Raw genomic sequence first — 14630 nt, 5'->3', positions numbered from 1 at the left:
ATTTATTTTTCCTATGTTAACCTTTATCTTTCCTAACCTAACCTCTTCTATATTACTTGTTTTTTCATACCATCATAAAGTTAAGATAAAATTATTACTACAACATAGTTGTGTGTCGTCAAAAAGTGGAGTTTGGGGATCGGCCCGGTCTCCATTTCAATTAATCCCATATGTTATGTTATTCACTTTACGCGTTTCTCACTTTACGCGGGACCCTCCGGGTTACATTAACCGCGTAAAGTGAGGGTTAACTGTATATATATATATATAAATATATATATATATATATATAGCGTGACTAGTATCCGTCCACCCATCTCAGTGAACCAAGATAGACTTTTGTGAATGATTCTGTATAACTTCCATTCATAACTGTGAGTCTTCAGGAGAAGTTTACACAGGCACCAATTTGGTGGCCCTCCTTTGGACATTTTCAATCAACTGACAGTCCCTAGTATATCACGGGGACCAGACTGGGTGACTACTCCAGATGAGGAAGCATTTCACTCTTGAAGATCGTTACGTGGGACGTGTATGTACTGTATATTATGTATGTTGTATGTATACCATGTATGTACTCTATTTATATACATTACTTCTCTAGTCAGTAGCGTGTGGCAATGCCCCTGTTTCATGTTACCACATGCTTAGATAAATGTGTCTGGCGACATCTGGAAGCTGCTAATGTACCACTTACCACATGTCGCCTGAGAGGTCAGAGAGAGGTCAGTTGACCCCTATAGGAGGGTAAGGACTACCCGTGCTTGTAAGCACACCCTTGTATATTTCCGTTGAATAGAACCTACAGAACTCTACAGGTGTTTATGTTCGCTCCTGTAGTTAGAACCAAGTACCCCGAACATCTCCAGGATGGACCGTCCGGACCCAATAATTTAGTTGCCTGATTTACCTTCTTCTCGTAATAGCCCGAGAACTTCAGCTCATTGTCAACATACACACCTAGGTCCTTTTCACACTCGGTTTCACTTAATGCAGATTCATTGTCCCATTGGAACATGTGATACGCCTCCTTACCGTTAGTACGTTCCAGGTGCATCCTCTTACACTTAGAGACACTGAATGTTAGCAGCTATTTCTTCAACCATTCTTGGAGCTCACAGAGATCCTTCTGCAGCTCTTCACAGTCCACTTGATTCTTAATTTCTCGAAATAATTTGGCATCATTGGCAAACATTGTATGGAGGAGTGTACAGTGTCAGGCACATCATTTATGAAGCAAACAAACAACAGTGGGCCCTATACACTGCCCTTTGGTACCCCACTTGTGATGGGCACACATGATGATTTCCTGCCATTAATCACCAAACACTGCCTGTGGTCATGGAGAAAGTTTCTGATCCAAGCTAGAACATTTATTATTTACACCAAAATGTAAAACATTACAAAGATCACCACCCTGTCTCACTCTACTTGGCCTCTTACAGGTTTTGCAGATAAATGGAAAAAGTGGATTTGATGGGTGGGAGGGAAACACAAGGTTGAGCTAACTCTCTTTATTTTTCTAATGTTTCGGGCTACACAGAACACATCTTCAGGGAAAATACGTTCTGTGTAGTCTGAAACCTTAGAGAATTAAAGAGTTAGCTCTACCCTGTGTTTCCCTCCCACCCATCAAATCCACTTTTTGTCATGGGTCATCTTAAATGTCAATGTCCCCCAAAAATACTTGATAAACCTGCATAATGATTTTGCACTGAAGAAGTTCAAATAAATCAGTATTTATCATCAACTTGCTTTCCACATTTTACCATGTAAACTAACTTATGATAAATTAAGTCATCTAACCTTCATACATGTCTATGGCCGCTCTGATGAAAAACCCAATATCTTCGGCACGTTTTGATTCACTCCAAGCGATCATTTCAAGACGGTATTTTTCCTTATATTCTGAGGCTGTTAACAGCTGGGAGTAATCCAAGCAGTTGGTTTTTGCAAACTGTTGCTTGATAGGGCCAGATAATCGTATGGTTTGACATTGGGCATCATCCAGTCTGTGGGATAAGAGACCAGACAATTAAATAAGAACTAATCACACTACTGACTTACCAAGGGGAAGAAACAAATGTACTGCACATCAATCTCACCATTACAGTGCATCTTAATGTATAGTGTATATGAGAGTATGATATACATGCTTAATGGTGGGATACACTACACTAATAATAGTGTAATAACAATAATAATGGTTGCCCCTCACGTAACGAGGATGGGCGGCCCAAGGGACACCTAGGAGTGAATTTATTTAAGGTGTAGAAGCTGTCGCCAACACAACAACCACACCCTAAGTTAACGAGATGCATAACCCAGTGTCAAGGAATAATCAGAGAAGACCAGACAACTCGCCAACTGCACTGGCTAACCATTACCCCGGAAAATGATCCACAAATCGATTAACATCCAGGTTCCCCAATTGCTGCTGGGTAGACAGAGACAAATGGCATTAAGAAACTTGCCCATAGTTTCACCCTGCCCGGGATAAAACCAGGGTCCACTTGCATGCGAAACGAGCATACTGACCATTACACTACACTACACTCCCTCACACACCACACTACATTCCCTCACACACCACACTGTACTCCCTCACACACCACACTACACTACACTACTACTTTGCTGCCACTCGGAATTGAGTATGACAATCATCCAGCTATGATATAATGATAGGAGTTATTAGGGACATCACCTTCGTTGGTGAGTAGTGAGGTGACTACAGAGGCCGATACAGGACTGGTAGGGTCATCCACAGATGTTGCACATGTGGAGGGCTAAATCTACTGCAGGAGGGGCGGTGGCAGCGTCTTTCTGGCGCTGGCGCTTGTCTGCCTCGGTTTGCAGTCGGGTTAACTCGAAAGCATTGACACCTTCTTGTGTGGTTCTCCTCCAAGCGTTACAGTGTGGAGTGATTGTCTCCTAGGTTAGAGGGTCGATTTGGCACTTTTTCAGGTTTGTCTTAAGACTATCCTTATACCTTTTCAATTGCCTGCGGGTAACATGGCCAGTCCAGAGTAGTTGTTCATAGATAATGGTAGCCTCGATGCTCCTACAGTTGGTATCATCAAGAATACTGGCATTTGTTCCCTTGTCTTCCCAGCGAACTCGGAGGATGGAACGTAGACTACGTTGGTGAAAGTTTTCAAGTACCTTGAGGTGCCTCCTGCATGTAACCCATGTCACATTGCCATATAACGAGGTGGGGAGGACCACTGCTCGATATACGTGAGACTTGGTATATAATTACAGTTCTCTATAGTTGAAGACACAGGTACAGAGTCTGCCAAAGGCTTGAGACGTACATCTGATCAGATGCTGAATCTCTTCATCGATGTTCGCGGTGGTGGACAGGTGGGAGCCGAGATATTGAAATTGGGTAACATTAGAGAGTGTAGTACCATTAAGCTGGATGAATGGTGGAGGTGTGTCTCAACAGGTTGAAAGAGAACCTGAGTCTTACGCACATTCACCTCAAGGCCGAAGTGCGCATACGCATCTGCATAGGTGTTCAGGATCTCCTGTAGGTCGAGTTCAGTGTGAGTGACAAGGGTGAGGTCCTCTGCATACTGAAGTTCAGTAATGGAAGCTGCCGACACCTTTGTTCCTGCCTGGAGTCGTCTTATTTTGAAAAGATCCCTCATCCGGTACTCTATGTCCACCTGAACGGGCTAAATTGGCACTAACATGATTAAGGAAGGCAGCCAAGAAAGAGGAGAGAGAGTTGGTGCCAGTACACATCCTAGTTTTATCCCTGTTAGGATGGGGAAGAACTCAGACTGGGTTCCATTGTGCAGGACAGTGCCAATCATGCCGTCGTGGAGTTGCCTCACAATGGCGATGAATTTTGGTGGGCAGCCAAACCGGCTTTGAGTCCGCCAGAGGGCTGCCCTGTTGACCGAGTCGAAGACCTTGGTTATGTCAATAAATGCCATGTACAGGTCACGACGCTGTTCTCTGCACTTTTCCTGCATCTGGCGGGCAGCAAAGATCATATCAATGGTGCCACGTGATGGACTAAAGCCACATTGAGATTCTGGGAGGAGTTTTCCCCCTCAGGAAGAAATCTGTTTAGGAGGACTCGGGCGATAATCTTGCCAGCTACGGAGAGCAGCGAGATCCCACGGTGGTTGACACAGTCTGACTGGTCTCCCTTGTTCTTATAAATATTGACAAAGGAGGCATCTTTAAGAGCATGGGGGATTTCCTCCTTTTCCCATATGTTCTCCAGGAGAGAGTGGAGACAGCAGGTAAGCAGAGTTCCTCCTGCTTTATACACCTCGGCTGCGATTCCATCAGGCCCTGAGGCTTTGTTATTTTTCATCTGTTTGATGGCAGCAGTTACCTCATCCAGGGATGGAGGATAACTGAGATGGGTCATCTCTGGATGCTGAGGGACCTGCTAGGTAGTTAGGGCATCCACATCGGTGTTTCGGTTGATCAGGGAATGGTAGTGCTCTTTCCAGCGCTGAAGAATGCCTTCTTTGTCTTTAATTAGGGAGTTACCATCGGATGAGCAGAGGGGGCGCTTTGCCATGAGTGATTGGCCCATAAAATGTTTTAGTGTAGTTGAAAAATTTGCACATCTTGTGCTGATCCGCAAGTTTTTGCATTTCACATGCATTATTTTTAAACCAGTCGTCCTTTAGTTTGCCAAGTTCCCACTGTGGAAGGTATCAGCTTTGGTCCTAGACTGAGGGTTGTTCTGCCAGTCAATTAAAGCAGCACGTTTAACATCAATGAGTACAGTACATTGATTGCTGGGTCATTTTCATCAAACCATTCCTGGTGTATTCTTTTGTCCTGGCCGAGGGTCTCTCTGTAGGTTTTGTCATGACAGTGTCGAGAATACTCGATTCAGCACTGGGATTTGGGTTGTTTATTAGCCCATGTTTGAGATGCTCTCTGAAATCATGTGCCCCCGCTGGATCTTCCACCCGCTTCCTGTTAAAACCTCTTCTGGAGGCTTACTGCCTTCACTGTTTTGGGGTGACATGAAGTGAGCATTTGGCCCTGATAAGTTGATGATAAGTGTCGCAGTGGTCTGAGCCACACATTGCTCGGGTGATGAGGACATGTCGGTTAACTCTTTCTCTGACAATGATGTAGTCAATGAGATGCCAGTGTTTGGATCGTGGGTGTTGCCAAAAACCTAAACAAGGTATTGGTGATAGTGAAGTTGTGTGCAGCACACTTGCTGAGGAGGAGTAGGTTGTTGGGATTACACTTGCCAAGTCCAGTTCTCCCTATGGTTCCCTGCTAAATGTCAGAATCTCTGCCAACTCTGGCACTGAAGTCACCAAGGAGCCCAACCTTGTTTTCTCTGGGGATAGAGGTTAGCATTCTGTCAAGGTCAGCATAAAGGCCTCCTTGATGTCATCCTCTGCATCCAGTGTTGATGTGTATGCACTGATAAAGAAGACACAACGTGAGTCATTCAGCGGGAGTCGAAGCGTCATGAGGCGCTCGTTGATCCCAACAGGCATTTCAGTTAGCCTAAGTAGGATGCGTTGGCAGAGGGCAAAGCCAACTCCATAGCTGCGGGTTCTCTCCGCAGCAGGGTTACCCTTCCAGAAGAAGGTGTAGCCATACCCCTGTTCTGTGAGTCGACCCTTGTCTGGAAGCCGGGACTCACTAATGGCTGCTATGTCTATGTTATATCTAGCCAGTTCTTTTGCCACAAGGTCAGTTCTTCTTTCAGGACACTCATATAAGCCAGTATCCAAGAGGGGCCTAACATTCAATGCATTGACCATAAGAGGTTGTATAGTTTGTTTTTGTTTGGATCTGTGATTTTGATTGTGTTTTCTAACCCCATAAGACTAACTTCATGGCACTTCCCAGCAGAAGTCCCTGCAACAGGTGTCGGCTTCAAGCCACGCAGGTGTCATGTATGTGCACACACTGTAAGGCGTAACAGACGACGCCAAATCACTCGTTGGATGTGCGCTGAGTGTGATGTTGGTCTCTGCCTCCCAGATTGTTTCAGAGAGTAACATACAAATGTCAACTTTTGAAGAATGAAAGAAAAAATCAAAGGGGTAAGAGTGTAGGAATTGAGAAGAAAAATATGATACTGTATTAATTTTTTTTATCCATTTGTCTTTCAACGGAATTTGAATTTTAGATGAAAAATATTTATTTTTTATGCATTTCTTTCAGTGGAATTTACTTTTGCAAACATCACACACACACACACCCACACCCCCACACACACACACACACACCCCCACACACACACACCCACACCCACCCCCCACACACACACACACACCCTTCCGTCTTCTCCATCATTTCTTTCTTTCCTTCCCACTTCCTCATATACTGTACTACACTAACCTACTCTTTCCTACCATAAATTACCATACCTCCTCCTCCCTTCCTGATATTACAATCCTATATTTATTTCTTCTTGCCATTATTAATATTATTATTATGTACAGTGGTCCCTCGGTTAACGAACGGTTCGATTAATGAAATTTTGGTTAACGAATTACCTACCACAAAGATCTTCAATTCGGTTAACGAACAAAACTTCGATTAACAAAAATCCTTACGACAAACACGTTTTGTTGTGAGCATCAGCTGATCGGCTAGTCTGCCAATACAGTATGTAATCTGTTCTATGTTGACATTCATTTCCAGTGGAGTAAATATCAAGAAGGTTGTGTTCTTGAATATTTTTGCATTTTCTATATTAAAATTATTGGTCATTCTAAAATTTAGCCATTCAAGCTCTGTCTACATAAAGTTTTTCAACTAATATTTTTGGCAAAGCTGAACTGTACATGTAATCAAAATAATGTACAAAATGATTACTAAAATTATTGTCTAGTGCAAACTATAGCATGTTTACTATCTTATAAGAATTCCAGCAATGTAAATTATATTCTCCCAGGTCACTTCTATGACATTTTATAAGCAAAAAACAAAAACTCAATCTAAAGGACATAAATAAACAAATAAATACTTCACTAGACCTTCAGCGTCAACTGTCAAACATGTCACTGTCACCCCTCCCTCCCAGCTAGGGTTTGGTGGTTATACAATCTGTAGGCTTCAAGTTTTTATACTATATAATATCACAGACTAAAGTTAGGAGAATATAATTTGCATTGCTGGAATTCTTACAAGACAGCAAATAATTTGAATTTAAACGTCATATATTTTGCACAAAGAGATAAAAATTAATCACCTGTATCACATTACAGTAGTGAATTAAGAGTTCTAGTGTATATGTACGTACAGCTCCTCCCCGGCTTACGACCTACTTGCCTTACGACCTGCCTCAGTCGTACCAAAATTTTGTTAAATTACGTATTTTCGAGTCCCAACGTCAGTACACAGAGAAAATTTTCGTTTGAAATTCACATTAAAATGGCTGGCAAGCTTAAAAGTGAGAGTTTTGTGGTGCTGAGAAGAAAAAGAGACACCCATTTTCGATTTTCTATGTATTATTTAAGCATTTTCGACTTACGACCTGGATTTGGGTCCCTAACCCCGTCGTAAATCGGGGAGGAGCTGTATATATATAATGATTTAAGGGAATTTTAGAAGTGTTTCTGAGTTTATGCGTTTTGGCTTTACTTTGTATGTACTTTTCTGTGAGCTGGAACCAATTACGCAATATCCCATTGAAATAATGGATTTGGTTAATGAAATTTTCGGTTAACGAATGACTCTGAACGAATTGTGTTCGTTAACCGAAGGACCACTGTATATGGGTATACAGTGTAGTCTTGATTTACGCGGATTTGGTTTACGCGTTTGGTCATTTACGCGGCACCTTGCCAGAATGAAAATTTTTAATTACGCGGTTCACTGCATCATTTACGCGGCGAGTGGAGCGAGAGGTCCAGAAGCGCCGCGCCAATTATTATTCACGCGGTCCATTCTTGACCATACGCGGGAAGCAGGGAGGGGTGACAGTATGTCGCTGTTGCGTTATTGCTGACGTTATATTTAGTATTGAACTCTGATTGGGCCATGCATCCATACCTTCCTCCCCTGCTACCTGTGATTGGTCTAATGTAATATGACGTGCCCAGCCACGGGAGGGAAGAAGTCGCTGACCTAGCCGGGCCAGTCTCATTGTTCTCAGTCTCCGCGTATACTGTTCTCTCTTGTGCCCGCTAATCTGTTCAACAAAGGCTTCCACTGGACCCCCCACCACCCCAGAAAAACCTTGAATTACCTGGACCAAGCCACCCCAAGCCCAAGAAGATACGACGCGCCCTAAGTTACGAAGTAAAGTACAAAATCGTCCAGGACTTAGAAAAGGGAACCCGACAAGTTGATCTCGAGCGTCAGCATGGAGTTAACGAATCTACGATACGTACAATCAAGAAGGATGCCGCCAAGATTAAAGAACACATGAGCATCACAAAGTCTGCAGGTGCTTCAATGGTGAAGTATTGTCAGGATAAGGTGCTGCTCAAGACTGAGAATTTACTGGTGAGCTACTTAATTCGTCAGGCAAGACGTAACATGGTGGTCGACATGCGGGCAGTGCAGGACTACGCCCCTGAACTCTATGAATCAGTGGCGCGCAAGATGGGAATTGCAGAGCCCAAACCCTTCACTGCTTCCTCTGGGGCTGCAAGGGTTTTAAGAAACGCAACAAGATAACCAACATTAACATTGTTGGTGAAGGAGCCAGTGCTAACCGTGCTGCTGCCATGGATTTTCCTCCATTCTTACGAGACATTATGGAGGAAGGACAGTACACCGACTACCAGGTGTTCAACATGGATGAATCCTGGCTGTTTTGGAAAAAATTATATTCCAAGACCTTCGTTGTCCAGTGTGCCAGAGTGTCGGGGCCGGAAGTTGCAGAAGGAGCGCATCACCGTCTTGTTTACCACCAATGCCTCCGGCACCTGTAAGCTCAAGTTGTCGGTGATCCACACAGCCCGCAAGCCGCACGCCTACAAGAACATGGACATGACCAAGCTAAATGTCCACTGGCTAACCGCACGTAAGGCGTGGATGTTCACTGGCCTGTCCCTCTCCTGGTTTGACGACTGTTTCATCCCCGACGTCAAGAAATTCTGCGAGCAACATAATGTTCCATTTAACATTTTGTTGCTGCTTGACAAAACACCAGGACACTCGCCCTTACTGTTGGATCGTCACCCCAGTGTAAAAGTGGTCTTCCTTCCTCCCAACACTACGTCGTTAATCAAGCCCATGGACCAGGAGTTGACATGCAACGTGAAGGCTGCATTCTCCGCAAAGAAGTTTAAGCTCCTGAACGACTACACCAACACCAAGGATGAGTTGTGGAACCTTCTGAGTGGCACAGATAGCGAGAGAGAAGACGAGGATCCAGAACAAGAGTTGGCGGAGCATGAAGTGCGAGTTAAACAGTTTTGGAAAATGTTTAACGTCAAGAAAGCTGTTGATTTCTTGGTGGAGGCATGGGGGCAGCTGTGTGTGGCAACGATTTGTCACGCGTGGCGGCATGTGTTGCAGGGTATCCCAGGTGGGAGGCAGAGTCAAGCGGTGGCTGGAGAGGCTCAGTCTGTTGCTGTGGCAGTGGACCTTACCAGAGAAGCTGCACAGAGTGTTACAGCTGCAGGCTTCTCCGAGACCACCAACGACGACATCATGGAGGTAATCAGGGATCCTGAGGTGACTGCCGACGAGATGTTGGAAGACGATGACGTCAGTGAGGAGGCAGCCCCAGAACATAAGTTAGCACATGATGATATAAAGGATGCCATCGAGTTTGCTAAGAAACTCACTCTCATCCTTTCCAAAGACCCTGTCAATCACCGATATGAAGTCTCCAATAACCATCTAGACCAAACTATGGAGTCGTATATCCAGATGTATCACAACCAAATCAACGCTAGCCGTTAGCGTAACATCACCGACTTCTTCGCCCGTAACCCACCACTACCACAGCCAGCCCAAGTCAGTTATAGTGACAGTGATGGTGACTTTGAGGGTTATGTCAGGGAGGCCCTGACATCTGTGGTGGATAGTGATAGTGATTCACCTGAGGGCCACTAATCTGCCCTCTGCCTCGGAACCAGCCCCCATCCTCGTATGCCGACCCATCTCTTCTACTAACGTATTGGATTACAGTATGCTGGAAAGTAAGATTCTGACAATTTATGTCTGGCTAATAGTACATTTTTTGTGTGTTCTCAGAGCAATGACACTGAAAATTTAATTCTGTGATAATCTGTATAAGAAATAAATTGCAAGATGTAAGCGTGCGTATCATACGTCTGGCAGCGCGGTGCACAGCACTTGGTGTATTTATCATACGTCTGGCAGCGCAGCGCACGGCACTTGGTAGACATTTTCAGAACTTTTAAGCTCTGTAGTCAAGTTCATACATGGCATAAAACATTTTTGTGGCTTCTTGGAGAATTAGAAAAATTGGGAAAAATTATCTGACATAATTTGGCTAATGTTGTTTTTATACTAATTTCTCAAATTAACAAAGCATATGGAGAACCATCAAAATTTTTAATTACCACGCTGAAAGGGTTAAGGGCGATTTATGAGTGTGTCTGACTTTACGCGTTTTTGGGCTTTACGCGAGGTCCCAGGAACGTAACCCTCGCGTAAGTTGAAAGTCTACTGTATTTAACCCCAGCTATGGCTTCAAAGGCAAGTACAAGTGTCAATGGTGGTGTAAAGCATAAACTCCAGTCCATATTGATACAAGATAAGGTGGAACTCTGGAGAAAACTTGACCGTGGTGTTTCAGTGCGACAGGTGTGTCATCAGCATGGTATTGGTTCGTCAACTGTGTATGATAGAAAGAAGCAGAGAAAATGTAATGAGATTCTATGCATACAGTGATTCCAAGAAGCAAATGACCATTAGAAAAACATTTGAAAAATGGTAAGAGTACTGAACATATTTGTTTAATTTAAGTTTCTAGCAGCCATGGTGCTTTAAATATACCAGAAGATATATAGCTAGTGGGTCAGAGGCATATTGCTTAATTATTATACAGTCAACCCTCACTTTACGCGGTTAATGTAACCCACAGGGTGCCGTGGAAAGTGAGGAACGCGTAAAATGAATAACATAACATATGGGATTAATTGAAATAGAGTCTGGGCCGACTCCCAAACTCCACTTTTTGACGACACACAACTATGTTGTAGTAAAAATATTATCTTAACTTGATGATGGTATGCACAAACAATTAATAATTAAGAGAAATATCAATAATATTAGGTTTTCTGACACTTACATTAGTAGAAAAGATGGCTGGGCACACGGGGATGGGCGGTTGGTTCCGAGGCAGAGGGCAGATTATTGGCCCTCACCTGTATCACTTGTATCAATTGTATCACTATCCACCATAGAGGCTTGCAGGGCCTCTTTGTCAAACCCCTCAAAGTCCATATAAGTTAGTATCTTCACTATAATTATCACTATCACTGACTTGGGCCGGCTGTGGTGGGTGGCGGGTGAAGAACTCGGTAATGTTTTGATGACTGGGCGACCTTGTGCGCACCATGCTCGCGCAGCTTACACAACATGGCGGATGGTGGGAGAGATGGCGGGAGGTTTGAATAAAAAAATGACGCGGCTCGCCAGCCGCTCTCCGCGTAAAGGGGTACATGCACCGCGGAATGTGAGCATTCCTGTTTCGGCAGGGTACCGCGTAAACGTGGAAACGTGGAATGTGGGACCGCGTAAAGCGAGGGTTGACTGTATATGACCTCTGTTAATCCGGCCAAATGGATGGCCCGGCAAGGCTCAGGAACCAAAGGTGCCGGAAAATCGGTGGAGTGTGTGTGTGTGTGTCAAACTTTTTGGCCTTAAAAAATTGTCTTAGGAATGCATCTCAACTTTTATATGGAATTACTGTACTGTATATGGGAAAAATGGTTTCACATTACGGAAAAATTTTCAGGAATGGAATCCTTCCGTAACCTGGAGGTTGCCTGTACAGTAGGGAGTGACAGTTTGGCAAAAGTTTTCAAAATCTAATTGCTTGGGTTGGATTATTTGTCTATCGGCCACGCTAATTCCGAATATGTTTGAGTTTTTTACATCATTGCATTAGAAGGTTTGTGGATACTTTTGGGTTTGGCATGAAAAACGCGAAAAAACTGTAAATAATAAAGGGACTGGCAATGTGGCACAACCTGTTAAAATCAAGTTATTGAATTGGATTATTTGACTACTGTGTACACTGGTTCATAATATGCTATTGTTTTACAACTCAATGCGCTACAAATTATGCCGATATTTTTGCTGCAAGTCACCACATACGTATATTTCGAAAACCAGGGCCCAATATTACCAACGGCGTGGATAGATTCCGTGGAATGAATTCAGGACATTCCCGCTCATGGAACATTACCAAACTCCGTATATGTGCCAATGGCAGGCCAATGGCAATATTTACAGAGTTTGTTGAGGCTCCCTGGACGGGAATGCCCTGAATTTATTCCACGGAATCTATTCACGCCGTTGGTAATATTCGTCCCAGGACTGATCAACGAATTCAGCCCAAGTAGCTTGACTTGGACAGTTAAGGACAAAATCTCAGTCCGTACTTTTGAATAAAATATTGTTCAATAGGTGGTGATATTGAAGTGCTGAAAGTTGTTTTTTCTGTGTTGTTTTGCAGTTAGTTCAAAGGGCCGCCACCAAGATGGGTCGTCCTAAGATTAGCAACACTCAGCTGCGCCAGGGTAACGATAAGGTGTTCGGGGTTCGGATGCCTCTGCCATCTAACAAGTTGCCTCTGAACAAGGAAGTTGGAAGTGCCCTGGCTTATGAAGCAGAAAACGAGAGGTTAAGGAGAAGAACAAATGCTTTTGATTATATGGATGCCACCAACAAGGTGACTGAGAAGGTACTGGATGTGTATAGGAAGGCCACTGTCCCCACTATCTCTGAAATCAGGGTGAAAATGAGAGTCCACGACCTGTGGAGGATGCGGAGGGAGACGATGATGATGAAGGGAAATGGACAGAAACAGAAAAGGAAGAAAACGAAGAACGGGAAGCTGAAGATGAGGTTCGAGGATATAGCTGAGAAGTTGTTTGATGTGGCAGACGACAGCAAAGTGCACGAACGAGAGAAAAGCTTCCTGGCAGCCCAGAGGAAACCGGGAAGGGAGGGCTGCATTGATGGCGTTGACAAAATTGTGACTGCCAAGCTGAAAGAAGAGAGGGAGAAGGAAGCGAAGAGGGCAAAGAAAAGGGCTGAGGAAGAGAGGAAAACTGAGAAGATGAGGTCAAAGAGTAAGGAGGAGATGGAGAGGATGTCGTGTAAAGTGTCGGCAGTGGATGACAGTGCTCAGGAAGAAGATAGTGATTATAAGGATGTCAATGACAATGAGTTCAAGGCTATGGTCGACAGGAGAGCAAGATCAGAGAAAAGGAAAAGGGAGAAAGAAGCCGAGGACAGGATCGGAGAAACTGCTGACAGGTTCAAGGTATCCAATGATGCAGTGGCTCACATCGCAAACACCATCAGAGCTGCAGACAACATCATAACTGAAGGGGACAAGTCTAAAGTGACTAACTGGAAGAAAGTGGAGAGAGTCAGGAAGAGGTCACGAGAACAGAAAAAAGAAAAGTTCAGGGGATTCAAGGTCAGAGGTCTCATGGTAGATGAGAGGATCAATGAGAACAAGATAGTGACTGGTGTAGGTGAGAAGAACCACAAGAGATTCGCCATGGAAAAGAGGGAAGACTGTGCAGTGATCGGCTTCCCTGGTGAGGAGTTCCTTGGTCACCTGGTCCCGGTGGGGGGAAAGGGGGTAGACCTGGCCACCAGCCTGCTGGCCTTCCTGGAGGAGCGCGGTATTGACACCACCGACCTCCTGGTTGTCCTTAGCGACGGTTGCAACAAACTGAGTGGCTATAATCACGGTTTCATCGCCGAGTTTGAAAGGCTGTTGGGACGGCCTCTCCTCCACATCCACTGCCTGATCCACAGTCTGGAGAAGCTCTTCGGCCATCTATTCAACCATTACGCTGGCCCAACCACTGGTCCCGCCTCCTGGAGTGGTGAGGAGGCTCGGAAGCTGACCGGCAACGTGTGGGACCTTCCGGTGGTTGAATTCGAGGCCGTCACCAACACCTACCTCAGGTCTCTCCTGGATGCCATCCCCTCCGTCGTCTGGGAGGAGTTCAGCTGGGACACCCGGTATCTGTTGGAGATGGCCAAGACGGTGGAGTCCGCCACATTGAGGAGAGATGGGCCAGGGCACGGGCCGGAGCCATGACCAACGCCAGATGGCAAAACACGGAGAGCAGGGAGCTGAGGGCCTACATGAGCACCACCTCCCCCAGCGAGTCACAGAGACGGATGACCTCCTTCATCATCCTTATCTACGTGCCCTCCTTCCTGGAGATCAGGCAGAGGAATCTGCTACTGGAGGGCCCACGCCACCTCCTCGCCATCATCAACCGGGTGAGGACGTACTGCACCCTGGAGGAAGTGGAGCTGCTTACTCCATACCTCCAGTTCAACGGCTACTTCGGCCAGCACGAGGTGGTGCTGGTCTCACTGCTGGCCTCCATGGACAAGAGTGAGAGGGAGTTGGCCCTAAACATCATCAAGCAGCTGAGGAAGAAGGAAAAAAGGCACAAGAGAAAGACAGTGAGGAAAGTGAGGAACCC

General features: G+C 45.0%; 1 protein-coding gene across 1 annotated transcript in view; it reads right to left on the bottom strand.

Moving 5' to 3' along the window:
- Positions 1 to 1806: 1806 nt before the first annotated feature.
- The window catches only part of LOC121860005 (phosphomevalonate kinase-like), a gene marked incomplete at its 3' end in the record, with an annotated part of 45080 nt that continues 32256 nt past the window's right edge, over positions 1807 to 14630 (bottom strand). The window contains 1 exon segment of the mRNA XM_042357018.1: positions 1807 to 2012. Coding sequence (XP_042212952.1) covers positions 1807 to 2012 — 206 coding nt within the window.

Source organism: Homarus americanus, unplaced genomic scaffold, assembly GCF_018991925.1.
Source record: "Homarus americanus isolate GMGI-L3 unplaced genomic scaffold, GMGI_Hamer_2.0 scaffold824, whole genome shotgun sequence".
NCBI classification, from domain to species: Eukaryota; Metazoa; Arthropoda; class Malacostraca; order Decapoda; family Nephropidae; genus Homarus; species Homarus americanus.
The sequence above is the reverse complement of the archived record's forward strand: the minus strand, read 5'-3'. Positions and strand labels throughout refer to the sequence as shown.